The following is a 17,479-nucleotide window of genomic DNA, read 5'->3' as shown; positions in this document are numbered from 1 at the left end:
ACTAGAAGATGGTCCATCCAGCACGGAGGGGTCTACGTGAGCAAAAAAAAAAAAAACAGATAAAGATTCTATATTCTATAGTATATACAATATAACCCCTTTTAATAAGACTAAGTTCTCTCTCAGCTCGCCTGAATTGATTTTTAAAATACCAAAAAGTTCAAATTGGTTTCAAAGCACAAAAAGGCGTCCGGGATCATCCCGGCGAGCGAGTTGCGTCGTCATTCACTAAAATTCTATATACCCGCGAGTGTGTGTGTGGCGGTGGTGGTGCTCATGAATTTTTAAAAAACAATTTGTTTTAACTAGGGACTCGGTTCATTCTAGATCCTGCTCTATACTATATGCGTCTGTCTGTTTGAGACGAGCATATGGATTCCTTTTTTTTTCAGTTTCTATTTTTCTTTTCGACTCCTTATTGGCGGCCCTGGATTGATGTAATATATAACGTCGTGGGCAAGAACCCAACCAGACCCGGATCCTGCCAAAAAGATTTTTTTCTTTCTTTCTTTTCTTTCGATGTAGCAACGGCAAGAGCTAGGAGAAAAAAAAAAAAAGAGCGGAAGGAGCAGCTTTGTTAAAAATTTTGTTTTTCTTTCTTCTGCTCTGCTCCGCATTTTCCTCCATTTCGTCTGTCCCTTTTTTTTTCTTCTTTTCTTTACGATATTGTCGAATTCGTTTGTGTCTGTGTATCCATGGCTGTTTTTCTTCTTTTTCTTTTTTTAACTCGTTTTTCCTTATGTGCAGTCGGTCATCAGGGCCGCCGGCCTTTTGTGTGTGCGCCGTCAATTGGAATGGACGGGGAAAAAATTGAATAGACGACGGCGGAGGGCGGCCGGCAACGCCAGGCAAACTCGTTCCATTGTTCCAAGCGATACCGATCGAAGTGAATGGGATGCCAAAATAGAAAGAGAGAAAAAAAAAAGACGGGTAAATCTAATCAAATAAAGCAAACAAACAACAAAATAATACAAGTTTCTATTACTCCCCTAAAAGAAAAAAAAAGGGAATTTATTTCTTTTCTCTAAAAAGAAAAAAATTCGAATCGGGTGGGCGTTTTATGGTGGCGCCACACAGAAAGAAAAAAAATCTCTCGTTGCGGTTGTGTGGCCCTTGTTGATATAACGCCGACACGGTCACTTTGTCTCGTAATCACCGTCACTGTGGATGAATGGATGAGCACGCTCTCTTCGTTCTTTTCCCGAAACAAGCAAAACTTTTTCTTCTTCTTCTTCTTCAGCCCCGCGACAAATTGCGCAGAACGAAAGAGCACCGTGAATGATGAGACTCGAGAGGCTTTTCCATCTACGCATCGGCCGTCACGGGGCGAACCCACCCGACAAAAATACAGAAAAAATAAAATAAAAAAAAAGACTTTTGGTTTCTTGAACAAAAAACTTTGAGACTTGCGCAAATAGAAAGAAAGTCAAATTGCTCGGCGGTCTATTCCGACGGATAACTCCCACTGGAAAAAAATAAAATAAGAAAGACACTTTGCGAAAAAAAAGAAGAGATAGAAACAGATAGAGTGAAAGATGGGTTACGTTCGTTTTAGAAAAAAAGGTTTCTTTCTTTTGTGTGAGTGTGTGGTTGATTGTCTTGACGTCAAGACGTCAATTGAGTGCGTCTACACGTTTGTATTTGGCCGGGCGAGTAGTACATCTTTTCAATCGTGGTCAGAGTACATTTGTACTCGGCATATTTTGGTCCCACCATTTTTCCAACAGCTTTTTAAAGGGGCTCCGACACAAAATAAAAAACACACAGCAAAACAACAAGCACCTTTTGTGCGGGGCGGGCGATAACGAAGATAACAACAAGCTCGGTAACAAAGTTGTGATGAGAGCTGGACCCCCAATATAGACTTTCCATTTTATACTTCTTTTTTTAGTGTGTGTGTGTAACCCAACTACAATAAAGAGACTCTACTGGTTTCGAAAAAATGCAATTTCCCTTTTAAAAAACCATTTTTTGTTGTCCTACGATAACCAAAAAAAGCTGGAAGATAAATTGCCTAAGTGAATCTGGAAGATCTGGGTATTTTGGTAATATCGGAATGTTGTGTGCGGGTTTGGGAATTTGCGCAGCAGTTTCAGAGCCGGCCCATGACGGTGACGGGAGCGGTGGCGCTCTTGATGGACTCGGCCAACACCTCCAAAACACGATCGACGCGCTCATCGGTAGCGTTCTGTCCCATTAGTCCGACACGCCAGATACGTCCGGCAGTGGGGCCCAATCCGCCGGCAATCTCCACGCGCCTTTTTATATATTTTAAAAAGACAAAACAAAAATAAAAACGTGAATGGTTATTTCCATGGACGTAAGAAAATGCGTACGGGGCGCGCGAGAGTCACGAGAGGGGTTTAAATTTACATGGACATGGCGTGGGTGGTGACGGATTTCCAGTCGACGCCGTCTGGGACTTGAATCGCCGTGATGCACGTCAGACGGGCGGCGGGCTCCGACGCCAGCGGCTTCAGGTTCAATTTAGCCAAGCCGCTGATAAGGCGATCTCGGCTCTGACGATGGCGATTCCATGAATTCTCCAGGCCTTCGTTGGCCAGCAAGGCGAGAGCTTCGCGCAAGGCGTAGATGCTGGAAATGGGCGCAGTGTGATGGTACCTAGCGTTTGACCACACGTTACAACGTTCAAGTGGGTCATTCTAATATCAGAGGTATCTGGAAATCTCGTCGACCTCGTCTAGAGGACGACGCCGCCGCCGCCCGCCAATGCTGGCGGGCAGCAGTGGCGACGACCACGGTGGAACCACTTACTTGCGCGGTTGGCTATCGCAGCCCCAGTAGTTGCCAAGCCAATTCATGTCGAAGTAAAAAGAAGATATCGGGGTCTTTCGCCCGGCAATCTTGGCCCTAGAGAGTCAGTAGTGTAGAGTTAAAAGCGGAACGATAAGTAATCGAATGAGACTCTTACACTGCGCGAGGGCCAAATGAGATGGGAGCGGTCCCGGGCGGCGCTCCCAGGACTTTTTGAGAGCCCGTGTAAACAACATCAACTTGCCATCGATCCATGTAAAACGGCTCACCGCCCAGGGAGGCTACGGTATCCACTAGCAACAGACAATTATGCCTGCAAATAGAAGAGGAAATCAACGTCTCGCTGATAAGCTTGATTTTAATATTTAATAGATATTATTTACTTGGTACACAGGGCACCAAAACCCTCAATGGGTTGCACCACACCGGTGGACGATTCTCCCTGAGCCAGAAAGAGAACAGCTGGTTTGTGTTGCAGTAAGGCAGCTTCAATATCAGCCAAACTGAAATTTTCTCCTGCCACTTTTGTGACAGTTTGAACATCAGCACCTAATCATCAACAAACAAAAGATGAATGAATGGAGATGGAGCTTTAACGAGCAAGTGGGCATAAACTTTTACCTTGGCGGTTGGCCATATCAGCTGCTCTTTCTCCCCAGATTCCATTGATGCCAATGAGAACAACATCATTTCGTTCAATGAGATTACACAAAGCTGCCTCCATGCCTGCATGGCCTGTACCACTTATAGCAAGGGTCAGAGTATTTGTTGTTTGGAATGCATACTGGATGCCTTGTTTGACATCATCCATAATCTGCAGCAAATGAAAGATGTTTACAAATATGACAACAACAAAAATGTTAAAAAGCCACATACTTGGGTAAACTCAGTGTGAAGATGCCCCAATAAAGGCAAACTTCCAGCTTTCAATACATTTTCAGCGGCATTGGATGGACCTGCTCCCATTAACAGTTTGGACGGGACCTCGATTGGTCTTGAAAGGCACTGAGGAGGTTGATAGTCGACGGCCATGGTAACTGTGCAAGCAGCAACATAGTTCAAAATAGTAATTCATTTGAACATTGCAACAATGTTTCACGGAAATAATTTAAAGTAATGATAACCTTTGTAATTGACGCAGTAATAATGACAAGCAGTGAATCCGTTATGATCTCTTTCGACTTTGGACACGAGTTACGGCACGAACCAGCTCAATGCTATGGCAACAGTCGTTGAACATATCGTCTGCAGACATTCCGACGCCACCTGTTGAGCCACTTATATATTCGTGATATTATTCAAATAACTCTACTTTGTCAATTTAGCAGCTACCTGACTGAGCAAGTAGCGTTCGCGTTAGCAAGGGTAGTTTGTTATTTAGTTTCATTTTTGAAAATCTTTTTTTTGTGTTTAGTGTTTACCCTTATCCTGTCTTCGCAATTTTCGAATTTGTCCTTTTATTTTTACGCGCCGTCTAGTGCGAAATCAAGCAACTAAACGGTTGGGCACCCCCAGAGAAAAAAAAACCCTTTCTAAAAAAAACATAAAACTTTTTCTCTGGGCACCATTTGTGGCGCACCCCTTTGGATTGCGATGTTCCCGTAGGAAATATGAATTTATATGATGAATTTATATGTAAAAAAATATACAGTAGGGGAGAGCGGGGCTATTCCGGACGGGGGCTATTCCGGACAGCCGCCTTATCGGCCTGTTAGAAATCAATTAAGGAAATAATTTTTTACCAACTGATGCATAACAATGTTAGGTACTGGTATGCCAAGTTTGGTAAAAAAACAATGATAAATTTTAGAGTTATTTAAGAAAATCAGATTTTTCCAATAAATTTTTCGCAATTTTTCTTATTCTTTTGCTTTGATTGCGATTTTTAACATTTGAAAAATTCAAAATCTAGTTCAACTATATATCACTGAAAAGCCCATTCAATTATCTTTAAAAGTGTACGAAGTTTTTTTTGTGTGTTTTCTCGTTGATTCACAATTAACGAAAATGTCAATCTTATGTTGACGGGGTTATTCCGGACGGCAAACATAAAAATCCCGGTTGTGCTAAACAGACTGCAGAAAAAGGGATAACAAACTTTGACTATGGAGCAGTTGGACATCCTGCGCAACATGGTCGCGCACTATCTCGTCTATGCTTAGCCATGGACTACTAAAGCTAGAGGACGGGACTCACGTCCTATCCCGCCGTGTTATAGCTTGTCGGGTGGATTTTTAATCATATTTTTTGAAGAAGGGTCAATCGATAGAGATTTAAAAAGCTATTGTAAGTCTCCAATGCACATTTCTTGTGAAGATATTAAATTAAAAGATATTTGCGTTTTAATTTTTAGAGGACGGGAGAGGTGTTCGTTGGTTGTCTCCACCTAGCGCTAAGAATTCTAAACTCTTCCATGGTTTTTAGAAAGAAAACAAACAGAATCCAGAGAATCACCAGAGAATCCCAGATAGCAGACGCACCTAATCATACCAAACCAAACCAAAACCAGAGAATCACAGAGTGGTCAACCAACAATCACCGCTAGACGGCGACAACCAACGAACACCTCCGTCAATTTGTAATTAAAATATCATCGAAGTTAAATATATGTCGCATAGGGATAATTTAATAGACACTAGCGCATTTCTAAAGCTCTATTGATTACAGTAACAAAAACAAAATGGTAGCCGACATAGGAATTGATGAAGTGACCGGTCCTCTAGCTTTAGTAGTCCATGGCTTAGCGAAGAATCGCGCCGTCGCTTTTTCTACTGAGGAAAGTCGACTCTTATCGACTGTCTATAAGAGTCGACTTGTTTATTAGAGTGCGCCTTTTTGAATGCTAGCTTGTATTTTTGTACTGATTATTGTATTTAATCATTTGAATGTAGGGTTTGAATGTAAAACGTTTGCAGAATAAATTTATTTCAAATTCTCGTGTGTATTTTTGATAAACGGTTGATTTTAAAAAGGTAAATTTTTAAAAAAGGTAATACTCTCACTTGGTGCTGGTTGCTGGACTAGTGATGCTTAGGATACATTACAAAAGAAGTACAGGAATATACATAACTGAAGCTTTATTTAATTAAAACGTTAACAGCATTTGTTAATATATATTTAGATCTGATTTAATCTAGATTGCGACGAATCGCACAGTCACTTTTTCTACTGAGGAAAGTCGATTCTTATCGACTAGTCTATGAGAGTCGACTAGTCCATTTGAGTGTGCCTTTTTGATAGCTAGTTTGTAATTATTATTGTATTAAATCGTTTGAGTCCAGGGTTTAAATATAAAAACGTTTAAAAGATACTTTTATTCTTAATTTTTGTGTGTATAGTTGTACAATGTGGTACAAATTGTTATTCTCAACGCTACATAAGTAATTGATCGCCCCACCCCCTCCCCGCAGTTAAATACACATGCGTGTGTTCATATTTCGCTTATTCTGACTTCAAATTTTGATTCAGTGAAAAAAGTTGACTTAGAATAGTAATTTTAATAAATTTTCGTCGTTCAGCCGCATAGAAGCGTGCGTGAAAATAAAAATTCGTTCACAGTTGAATACCTATGCGTATGTTCATATTACGCTTATTCTGACTTCGAATTTCGATTCAGCGAAAAAAGTTGACTTAGAATTGTAGTTTTAATGAATTTTCGTCAACAGTAAATACTTTATTCATTTCTCTTTTACATAATTTGTATTTCTATCCCCAATTCAATCTAATTAATTTTTAAATAATTTTCGTTTGTGACTATTTTTTTTTCTCCTGTAGCAGAAGAATTTCGTTCGTAGCGTGGTCGATTCTGTCTAAAAACGTCTAGAAACGTCTGTTACAGGAGAAGAACAAAAAGAAACAGTCATAAACAAAAATTAATTAAAAATTAACCACAATGCACAACGCAGGATGTCCAACTGCTCCATACTTTATTTCATTTCATTTTATTTCTTGGATTTCCTTTACTTTAAGCTAACAGAAAAGTTACACCATCAATTTAAAATAAAATTCCGGTTCGATTGGTATATTTATACATAATAAATATTGGCTAAAACTACAGTACCTACCTTTTGGTAACGCGCGAGCGCGTGCGAGAGAACCTTATGGAAAAAGGCGTTTTTTTCTCGGCGTTCCCAAAAATCAAATTTTCGTCGGAACGCGACGAATTTTATTTTGGCCGTAGTCATTATGGGTAGCATTAAGCTAATTTTTTTTGAGATTTCTTCCGATAAAGGGAAAGGTAGGTTTAAAATGGATCCCTATGTTTGGGAACACTCCATAGAGCTCCATGCACATTAGGGTACTTTGAAGGGGGATAACTACAGAACGGGTTAAGGTAAGAAGACGCGAAAAACTCTAAAATGAAGAGCTTCACAAGTTCAACAACAGTCTTAATTTTCATATTTTTTGCGTCATACAGTAGCTACCGAAAGTTTGGGAACGCGTGAGAGAACCTTATGTAAAAAGGCGATTTTTGCGGAGATCCCAAAAATCGAATTTTTGACGGGGGACAACGACATTTTTTTTGGACGTAGCCATGGAGGTTGGCTAATAGGATTGGTGCGTGAATAAGGGATTCCTATGAAAAAAAATATCATTAGAATCAGTTTTCACGCAGATTCTCACGGTATTTAATTTTTATTTTTAAAAAAATAATTTTCCCCCGTAATCTCACTTCAAAGTTCCAAATCTCACCCCCCATTTAAAACGGACTCCACGCCATTTTTGGTTGGCTGCCCATAAAATGTGATGAATTTTGCTCTTTTTCCCCTCTTTTCACCCTTTTCGTCTTTCGCCTATCGGCCCTAAGGCCAAAAGAGGTGGTATAGGCAGCACGAAATTCGAAATTCGAAATTTCAGCGATAACGAAATTGAAGAAGAAATGGCTCCTGTACAGCGAAAGATGGTCATCAAGGTATTAATCGATCATGTAAAATCTTTGCGCTGCCTTCTTTACCCACAAAATTTGGACCCGAATCTGCCAACAATCCAGGCTTATAATGACAGCAATAATTATGAATGCAATCTTTGTGTTATACACAACTCTCCGAATTGTCGTGACCACCATACGTACACGTTTCTCAGTACTCAGTCTATAAACAGTTCTACTTTAAAAGGTAACACCCATGGATTGAGACAGAAGAGTGACGAAGAAATTATAGTTCCTAATGAGGAACAACCTTGGAAAAATACGCGAGTTCTTTTAAACGCAATTATAAACAAAAAACAGTGTTGAGAGAAATGTTTTAATTATTTCACTTTATGTATTGAAGTTCATTTGATTGACCTAGGTCGCGTCCAAAGTAGAAAATAGTTGGGGGGGGGGGTAAGCTTTTGTGTAAGTTTAGACAGCTGAGTAAGCTAGCCCCCAGTTCGTCACGTGACGATTTCAGCTTGTGTCATTGGCCGACTTTAAAAAATTTTGGGTCGCATAATTAAGAAAACTTGGCAGCTGAGGCAAGAGGCAGAGAAAATAATTAAAAAAACTGTTGGGTCCTTTGTTCCTTCCCCCTTTCCTTTGGTATCTAACCTACCCTACTTTTTTCCCTCTCTCTGTGGTTAGCTTGAATATGTTTTCAAAAATGGTTTCAAAGTTGCCGGTCTGTTAGAAACCGAACGGCGAAGTTGATTAAGCTAAATTAAAATTACTGTGAAGGTAGATTTGCGTCGTAGTAAAAATATATAGGAAAGTTGAAGAGGTAATAAATCCATGATCTCAGAGTTTTTAACTTATTACGAGTGCAATACCCCTATTACAGTATTAATTGTTTTGTCAGATTGGCAACGTCTATTAATTTTGTTGCGTAAAATAAGAAAATCATGCGAAGAATCGATTTAGTTCTTTTTCGGCCACTAGATGGAAAATGGTAGCTCGTCTAGTTAAAAAGAGGCGTTGTGAAATTGCTGGAAGCCCAATTTTCCTTGGGCATTGCTGTAACTTGGCAACGTCGCCCCTTCTCTCCTAGAGTGTGAGTAGTGCAGATGTTTTTCATTTCTTGCCGACGAAAGTAACGGAAATCGAATGTCAACCAGATCCCGTTTATCTTAACTGCACTTAATTCAATAGTCAGAAGTTTTGGCTAGGAAGGAAGGAAGGGTTGGCTAGAATTGTCACATCGGCAAATTCAATGTTCTGTATTTAATCTCTTTGGTGAGTGCTGGGTATGAACCATGACTGCGAATGCACGACTGGGATGAGTGCGCGGCAAACATGCCCCGTTACTAGCTCTACATACAAGTTATCATCATTTGGGGAATATTTACACATATATAAATATATTAAAAATATATAAAACTGGAAAATTATTCACATAATCCAAATTTGCATTGCGCCCTTGTGGACGAAGTTTAGGCTTGCGAAGTTTTCGTCTTCGACGTGAAAAGGTGTATAAGTGAAGCCTTGACCAATGAGGAGTTAAGGGGTAGATATTCCCTTAATTTCCTCATCGGGATTGACCTGAATGTCGGCAAAAGTGCTCTTCAGGTCAGTCATATGTCTAATGGAATAAAAAAATTCAATTAGAAGTTTCATAAAATTCATTACAGCTTTATCGAGTAAAAATTGACAACAGGTATTGCTTACCAGTCGTTGGTGCTGTCTTTAGGAAAACGGGTGGTGTCGTCGTGAGCAATTATATACTTGGGAAAGTCTTGTGTTTCCAAATTTTTTCAAATGAATCCTATTGAAAAGATGGTAATGTGTAAAGACATGGAAATACTGTCACTTAAAGGGATGCTATGATACATATATATATTTCTAATAACAATACAAATATACATATATACATACATACCGTGATGGGTGCAGGCTATCCGGATCATGGTTAAGGTCAAGTTGAACAACTTTTTCCAGCATCGCTTTGACGCCGTACTTTTCATAGATTGTCATGTGGCTTGGTCGCTTGGAGTATCCTTCCATAAATCAGTTTGGTAGACACCGACCTAGAAATAAATGTAAAGAAAGATTGGTGGTTAATACCAAATTACAGAAAGATATTGGCATATATTTGTTTACCCTCTTTTTTGAAAAATTCTGTGTGGTGTAGGTAACCTTTTCGTTTGTCCACTTGGGAACGTAAACGTTTCGTTGTTGCCAGGGCAGATTCATCAAGACGACACCACAAAATTTGTAGGTTTTACTGTACGCCTTACGAATGTAACTCTTGAAATCTGAAAAATCAGACCATGAGACAGGCCAATTCTCCACCATTTTTTGGCCAAATTCTAATGGAAAAGAAATAAAAATATATTAATTAATATTATAAAGCCATTAAATCAAGATTTTTAGTATCGGAATTGGCTTTCCACCTTTCTGTCGAAAATGATAGCCGTCTGCCCTCCAATCTGAACCATTTACATGCTAATTGTAATACTTATCCCACTTTTTCAGAAATTAAATTAAAAATCAGAATTTACCTTCTTTTTTGATTCATCCTTCACTTCGTTCAAATAAACGAAGTCTCCCTTGGCCTTCACAACTGGTTCACTCAAAAGTGCAAGTGTAGAAATTAATTTAAAGAATTTGTAATTTTCGGACTTTCGCCCGCAATTACGAGTCATCCTGATCAGAAGAAAGCACTTTGAAACTGACTTAGAGTCAAGTCTTTTTTTCCAGTAGCCGTAGCCATAGGCTTTGCAGTTGTGCAGCAATATTTGCTGTAAGCCTTGAGGTTTTCAGAATCAAGGGACGGGTAACCAAAAATCAGAATCAAGGGACGGGTAACCAAAATTTTGCGCTGTTACACTTTCCCACGATTTGAATCTATCCGTTGCTGTTCAGAGTTCTGACCAGCAGATTATGTCTCATCAGTATCATCAAATGTTATCATTAGTCTATGCTATGTCCATATAGTTTAAACAGATCAATTTAAAATAAATCGTGTGTGTGTGTGTGAATTTTGAAGGCCCAAAGCCTAATACACGAGCTTTGTAAAAGAAAAAAAAAGTAAACATTATATGCGTTCATTTATTGAAACTATCATTACACTAACACAATAGATACACAATATACCGTAATCTATGCTTTTTATAACAACTCCCAGTAACGAGAAAAAAAAAATATTGAAAATTTTGTGCCCGCGCAATTTTGAAAAGCGCGCACATTAGTGTGTAAGGCGCGCACGTTATTGCGCGCAAATTAGAGTGCGCGCGCGCGCAGGCGCGCTTCGCGCAAATTAGGGACTCCCCTTAATGGAGGATAGTTTTCTTTTTAAAATTAAAAATTGGTAATAACCTTGTGAAATTTAATGGGGAAAAAACTTATTAGCAAGCCATGCAGGTGTACCTAGCTCAAATAAAAAAACAAAGTTCTTGAATTAACTTAATTTTGAAAAAGAGGGACCTGGTAAAATATTTAAATATATTCATCATTATTCATGAAGATTCACAAGATTCACTAATAGAAATCCTCTGGATTTCAGATGTATGTCTTGGCTTGCTAATAAGTTTTTTCCATTAACTTACACAAGGTTATTACCAATTTTTAGTTAAAAAAAAAAGAAAACTATCCTCCATTAAGCTAAAACGCCAGTAAAAAAAAATCAATATGCTAAAGCATTGGCCTAGGCCACGGAGACCAAGTCGCATTAAATACATTCATTGTACTATTATTATTTTGGACGTTCAGGCCCAACAGCTGGACGTTCAGGCACACATAGAAAGTAGGGCCTAAACACCGGGGCCTAAACACCGGGGCCTGAACGCCGGGGCCTGAACGTCCATGACCCGATTGGGGGGGGGGGGGAGAGAAACTCGGAAGAACAAGAAGCAAAGAAAGGAATGGACGCTAACCCACCACCACCTCATGTCTGCCTTACAACGAAAATGACAGACATACGCTAGATGGTCCGTCTGTGTTTGCGATGCTTAAAGCCATAACGTCGAATAAAAATGAAACATAAAATTTCGGCTCTTGAGAATGTATAGAGAACATCTAGAGAACCGAGTTCGTTTTTTTAATTTCCCACAACTTGCAAACACATGATTATAATCATTAACAAAACAAAGAGATGAAATGTTGTCTACATTGAAAATAAAATAAAAGAGAAAATCACCTCATGGGGCCAAAAATTCTGATATCCTTCAACCGAAACTTGTCTCAAAACAAAATTAAATTTCCTATCAAAAGGTTTCAGAGCGAAAGAGATGAAATGCAAATGATATTTCTTATATTTTCTTATAGGGTATCCACCGTCGGATGAAAAAAGACAACACGGAAGAAAAAGAAGAGTCAACAAGAGGAGAGTGATTCAAACGTTTGGGCAGGCGGCCAACTCTCTGTGTGTATGCATCTCTCGTTTATTACAAGTCCAGACACTACACTATGATCGGATATGAAACAGCCAGTTGTATTGTCAACCAACTCTTGCTATTCTTTCATTTACATTTATTTTCGATTCATACTCTTTCTCTCAATTACATTAATTGCACTACACGTTACGCCACTAGAATACTCAATTTATGGAACAACAACGGGAAAGGGGCTAAGCTTCAACAAAAAAAAGGATATCGCTTGCGGACGAGGCATCCAGCACGGGCAAGGGAATTTGCATAAATGGCTTAATGTACACTAGGCTAACTGAGGACCGGCCTTGGACGGGCTCAAAGTTACTAGTTTACTTATCATAAAATGTTTGTGCACACACAGGAAATGCTGTTCTAAACGTTAGAAAAGGGGGATTGATAACATAAAGGAATGACATTTCTGTGTAGGATAATCTTTCAATTAGACCGCGATGACTGATAGACAAAGTTGAGCATCAGCTACAACACACAAAAAAATGAATGTCCTGCTGTGCCGACTATTGGGCAGCATCCAAAAAGTTTTTAAGCATAAACTACATGATCGACCATCACATTGAGCGACCACAGCTATCTGAAACTCGTCTGCAGCCAACGATATGGCAAACCACTCAAGTGGATACAGGTCTGGAGGAGATTGGATTGTCGTCACCAGAAGTACAGCTTCGGGAACAGCATTTGATTGGAGAGCCGTTTGGAGATCCCAAATTTTAATTAGACATGTGCAATCACAACTGACGATGTATTTGTTCAAAACGAACCTATTTGAATAAATAAACCGATTATAAATGCATCACACACATTGAATTTCATTACATGTAAAGGATACATACCGGATCGAGGCGAGTCTTTCTCGCTGCTCCATTTTGAAAATGTGTTCTCCCGTTCCTACATCCCAAATGCTAAGAAGAAGAGGCCAAGTTATGCTTGTTTGTTTCAAAATGTATGCATTGAAATGATGCAGTTACCTAAATGATTTCGTGCCGTGAGTGACCAACAATCCGTTCGAATAGTGCAAGCCATAAGGGGAGTTTTCGAAAGCGAACCTGATATTTTTTGTTATTTCGAAAGACGTCGTGTTCCGGATTTCAACAATGAGAGCCCCAGTCCCAGTCCCAGCAAGGAATTCCATAAAACAAAGTACGGTGTAGGGGAGACTGGAGTAAAACGGGACACCGGGTCAAAAGGGACAGTGGGGGGAAAAATAGTAGATGTAAATAAAACTTTAAAATTTTTTTAGTATATTATGTAAATCTGTATAATCTACTTTGGCATGAAATTTGGTTGATGTTTGTCAATTACTGCATGAGTTATTGACAAAACTAAAAAAACGGTTTTTTTTTTTAATTTTTGTCTCCGCCATTTCTTGATCGTTTAAAACAAAAATTAGAATTTTAGATCAATTCATTTAGACAGTATGAACTTTTTAAAAAAAGAGTCGTAATCGGGAAATCGGGACGGCTGTTTTTGCCTAAAATGGGACAGTTACGGACCAATCAGCGTACAGCATTTTTAAAAGGCTCGATTTTCTGACCTAGCAACGCAGGATGTCCTACTGCTCCATAAGGGTTTTTGTATGTATAAGAAAAAAGGTTCATTAACACAATAATTTAATTGGAACATTTATAAACTCAAAGAGTCTATGCAGTGGAACACTTTTTAAATTTTTTTAAATTTTATTAATGAATTTTAAGGCGAAAACGGAGGACGTCCCTTACCACCCACCCCAGTGTCCTCACTTACCCCAAAAAATAGGCTCCTCCCATAAATCTGAGTAAACTTTAAAGGTCTTTTATGGGGAAATGGTTTATTATAAAATTATAAAAAAAATATGGGGGGTACATTAAAATAGAAAATACATAAAAAAAAATTTAAAGAAATTAAATGATTAGTTGGGGAGATATAGGGGGCAAACGAAAACCGTCCCGTTTTACTCCAGTCTCCCCTACATGTCGTCCAGGAAGAGTCCACAAAGCAAAACTTGCCACGGTCCGTCTTATGCTGCAATGTTGCACGTATGTTCTAGTATACCATGTTGGAAACCTTAATTTTGATACACCCATATAAAAAAGATACGTATCTTTCCATGCTGGAAGGCTACGTTTGCTGCCTTGAAAGAAATGAAACACGAAAGTTTAGATTGTAAAGAAGACTCTCCCGATTGCTCAAGCAATGTTTGCTGTTCAATCGATGATGAATTGCAGGTGGTACCTAAAAGTTTGTGTGATCTTAACGTCACGTTTCATTTTGAATTTTATTTTTTTATTTCAATAGTTACTTGAAGCAAATTGGAAGACAGCGACGTACTCTGAATGTAACTTCGACTTTGGACCCCTTAGCTATTCACCTCCCCTTTACGACTCGGACTATTTTGACATGAATGGAAAGTGGATTGTTCGAGTGCAGCAGAGCGAACGCAGAATTGCTATACACAATCGTTGGACCCTCGAAATCGTAGATGTATGTTTCTGATTACAGACCCATAACATACGGTGTTTGACAACTTTCAAAGAGTGTTGTAATTTACATTTCAGATACTTGAAATCCCGATCATGCAAATTCAGTTCAACGGAGTTGTACCCACTGTACAAACCGTAAAAATCAACGGAAGTTTCATTGCGGCTTCATTTAGTCACCATCCGGATTTACGCGTCTAGGATACGACTACCAGAGATCTAGTATACTATTTGCACTATTACACTAATATTTCTTGCTCAAGTTTAGTGCCAATCGTTCGTTATTTCTTCAGCTGTGCGTGATAGATGCGGACTTCTTGGGCTTCCACTATATAAATCCTTCAGCATGCGGACCGAGTCTTTGGAAAAATCTTTTATTAACATGCTACACTAGAGTACAGATATGTTATTTTTTGGAATTTCGCTTGCCTCGGCTAAATTAACGGAAATTTCCTTCCTGGCCGTTAGATGAGTCATTACATCACACTAGTTGGGCTATCACTTTGAGATGCCTGCCGACATACGAAGGCGAAGAAGCCACATTTCTGCATAAGGAGGTCTCGTCGGCGGCTCCAGGTTATTATTGTGGACTCTTTATGGATGAAACGTACGCAGTGCTTTGTTTTAAGGAATTCATTGCTGGAAATGTGGTTTTCTTTGTTGAAATACGGAATACGACGTCTTTCCAAATGTTAAAACATTTCAGGTTCCCTTTCAATAACTTCCCCCGTATCTTTCACTATTCCAAGGGATTATTGGTTACTCACCGGACGACATCGTTTAGGTAACTGAAACCTTAAAAATCAAGAAGTAAAATTTTGCCATTTCTCATCAGATTGTTGGATGTCAGTACGGGACAACCCATTTTCACTGTTTTCCCACAAGTAAATCTCGCCTCAATCCGGTAATAATCACTACATATTACAAAAACAATCATTTTGTCTATGTGTGATGCATTTCTAATCAGTTTGTTCATTCCATTAGGCTTGTTTCGAACAAATACATCGTCAGTTGTGATGACTCATGTCAAATTAAAATTTGAAATCTCAAAACAACTCTCCAATCAAATGCTGTTCCCGAAACTGTACGTCTGGTGAAGACAATCCCATCTCCTCCAGACCTGTACGCGGATGAGCGGTTTGCCCCATCACTAGCTGCAGACGTGTTTCAGATAGCCGTTGTCGCTCAATGTGATGATCGTCGGTCATGTCGTGTAACTGTGAAAAACTTTTTGGATGCTGCCAAATAGACGGTGATGACGCTGAAGGAAATCACACAAGTATTGCATGAATAATTAACATTTTTTCATAGTCCATAGGTTGACATTTTTCGTGGAATAAAGTAAGTTTAGACCTAGCGAAACTGAAAGATAAAAATACATTTCATCCTCTCGACTCCAGTATGCTAAATTTCAAGGTGATGTGGCCCAAACAACGAAGAATTATGAACCACATTGCTTAATTCTCTCACTTCTTCGTTGGAACACGACGGGGTATCTGTGAAAACTTCTAGGTCTAGAGAATTTAAAAATTTGTTTAATTTCGATTAAACATACAACTACAAACTGTAAGAGCTCCAAGCAGGTGCTGGACGTCCAAAAGCAACTTAATTTAAAAAAATCATTTCTGGCAGTTCTGTTCTTCAATATTTTTTGTCCATTTTGGTCGTTTTTTTCCCTCAGGAATGTCCCGACAGGCACTTCGGTCGCCGAAAAAGGCAAAATTTCAACACCACTGAAGTCTGTTGGGAAAATCCTGGCTGGCAGAATTTCATACATCCTTACCACGTAAGTAAGCAAGTAAAGTAAGTTCAGATCAAGCAAAACTGATGAAAATAAAAATAATTATGTCAAAGTCTGAATGCTCTATATCCTGGCAGTGTGGCCCAATCGACGCAACATTCACAGTCGGTTGGAATCACACTTAATCTCTCAGCATCTTCCTATGAACCCATAAACCTGACAGGGCCTCTGTTGAAACATTTACACCTTGTTGATTTATGAATTCGCATAATTTGGCTAAAACGAAATTTTTCTGTCAATGTCTTTTCACATATATCAAATATATATCTAATTTATTCCATTGTTTTCTTCCTTCTTTAAGGTTTCTGTAAAGTATGTCAACCAAGAAGGGCTCCCTGCATTTGCGACAGTATATGACGGGGGGATGAAAATGTGATATGATTCAAAAAATATTGCTAGAGAAAATTTATTAGGGAAAAATGTCTGTGGAAAGTTTTACAGAAAACTAGTAATTTATCAATTTAGCGGAATTAGATCATTTTTTCATTGAATCAATTTGTTTTTCTCCTAATCTGCATGTCAATATTAATATTAAATACAATTGAACGTTGAGTAGTACATAGTAAATTTTTGATTAAACCCAGCAATTAAAATCGCATTGCCCTCAAGCCACACCACCGTAGCTACGTAAAACAACCCAACAATTCAGTGATGGTTTGCAAAAGTCCATGGAATGGGTGACCTGTTATAAAAAGTAACCTGGTAAAAAGTTACATTGTTAACCATGCTATTTATTACACCATGCACGAGTGATGAAAATAGATACCACTCCTTTGAGAACACTATTCCCATTCAATATTTTCATTGTACACTTAACACACTGTAATACAATATCTTGCATTACAGTGACAATAAAAACACAAAAACGTAAAAAAACCTTGATTTACAACAAAAAATGAAACACTTCACTATATTATCTTCAATTTAAAAGATTAATTCATTACATTACACAGATAGTTCATTACAGTCATGGTCTTGGAAGTCTTGAATTCAGTCTTGGAAAAAAAATGAATAAATTAAGTCTTTGAAGTGTTAAATTCAGTAATTGTCTTGGAGGTTTTGTCCAGGAGGTCAAATTATTTTTTGGTAGTCTTATAAGACTGTTAATGCAACATTCAGTCATCGTCTTGGAAGTTTAGTAAAAAAATGC

The 17,479-nt window shown here is 38.6% G+C and overlaps 1 protein-coding gene across 2 annotated transcripts; it reads right to left on the bottom strand.

Annotated features, from left to right (window-relative positions):
* Positions 1-1,617: 1,617 nt before the first annotated feature.
* Positions 1,618-4,039, bottom strand: LOC124203862 (alanine--glyoxylate aminotransferase-like). Of its 2 annotated transcripts, none has more exons than XM_046600737.1 (8): positions 3,900-4,039; positions 3,652-3,812; positions 3,397-3,589; positions 3,159-3,324; positions 2,933-3,088; positions 2,776-2,871; positions 2,374-2,622; positions 1,618-2,258 (listed from the first exon to the last, which is right to left on the bottom strand). In XM_046600737.1, exons 2-8 carry the CDS (start codon positions 3,805-3,807, stop codon positions 2,093-2,095), a joined length of 1,182 nt encoding a protein of 393 aa, XP_046456693.1. In that variant the 5' UTR covers positions 3,808-3,812; positions 3,900-4,039; the 3' UTR covers positions 1,618-2,092. The 2 variants fall into 2 exon arrangements, with proteins under 2 accessions (XP_046456693.1, XP_046456703.1); XM_046600747.1 differs by having other exon boundaries at positions 3,652-3,814; positions 3,903-3,990.
* Between the last annotated feature and the right edge of the window lie 13,440 nt (positions 4,040-17,479).

The sequence above is a fragment of the Daphnia pulex genome, chromosome 2, assembly GCF_021134715.1.
Source record: "Daphnia pulex isolate KAP4 chromosome 2, ASM2113471v1".
NCBI classification, from domain to species: Eukaryota; Metazoa; Arthropoda; class Branchiopoda; order Diplostraca; family Daphniidae; genus Daphnia; species Daphnia pulex.
This window is presented reverse-complemented; position numbering and strand designations above follow the sequence as displayed.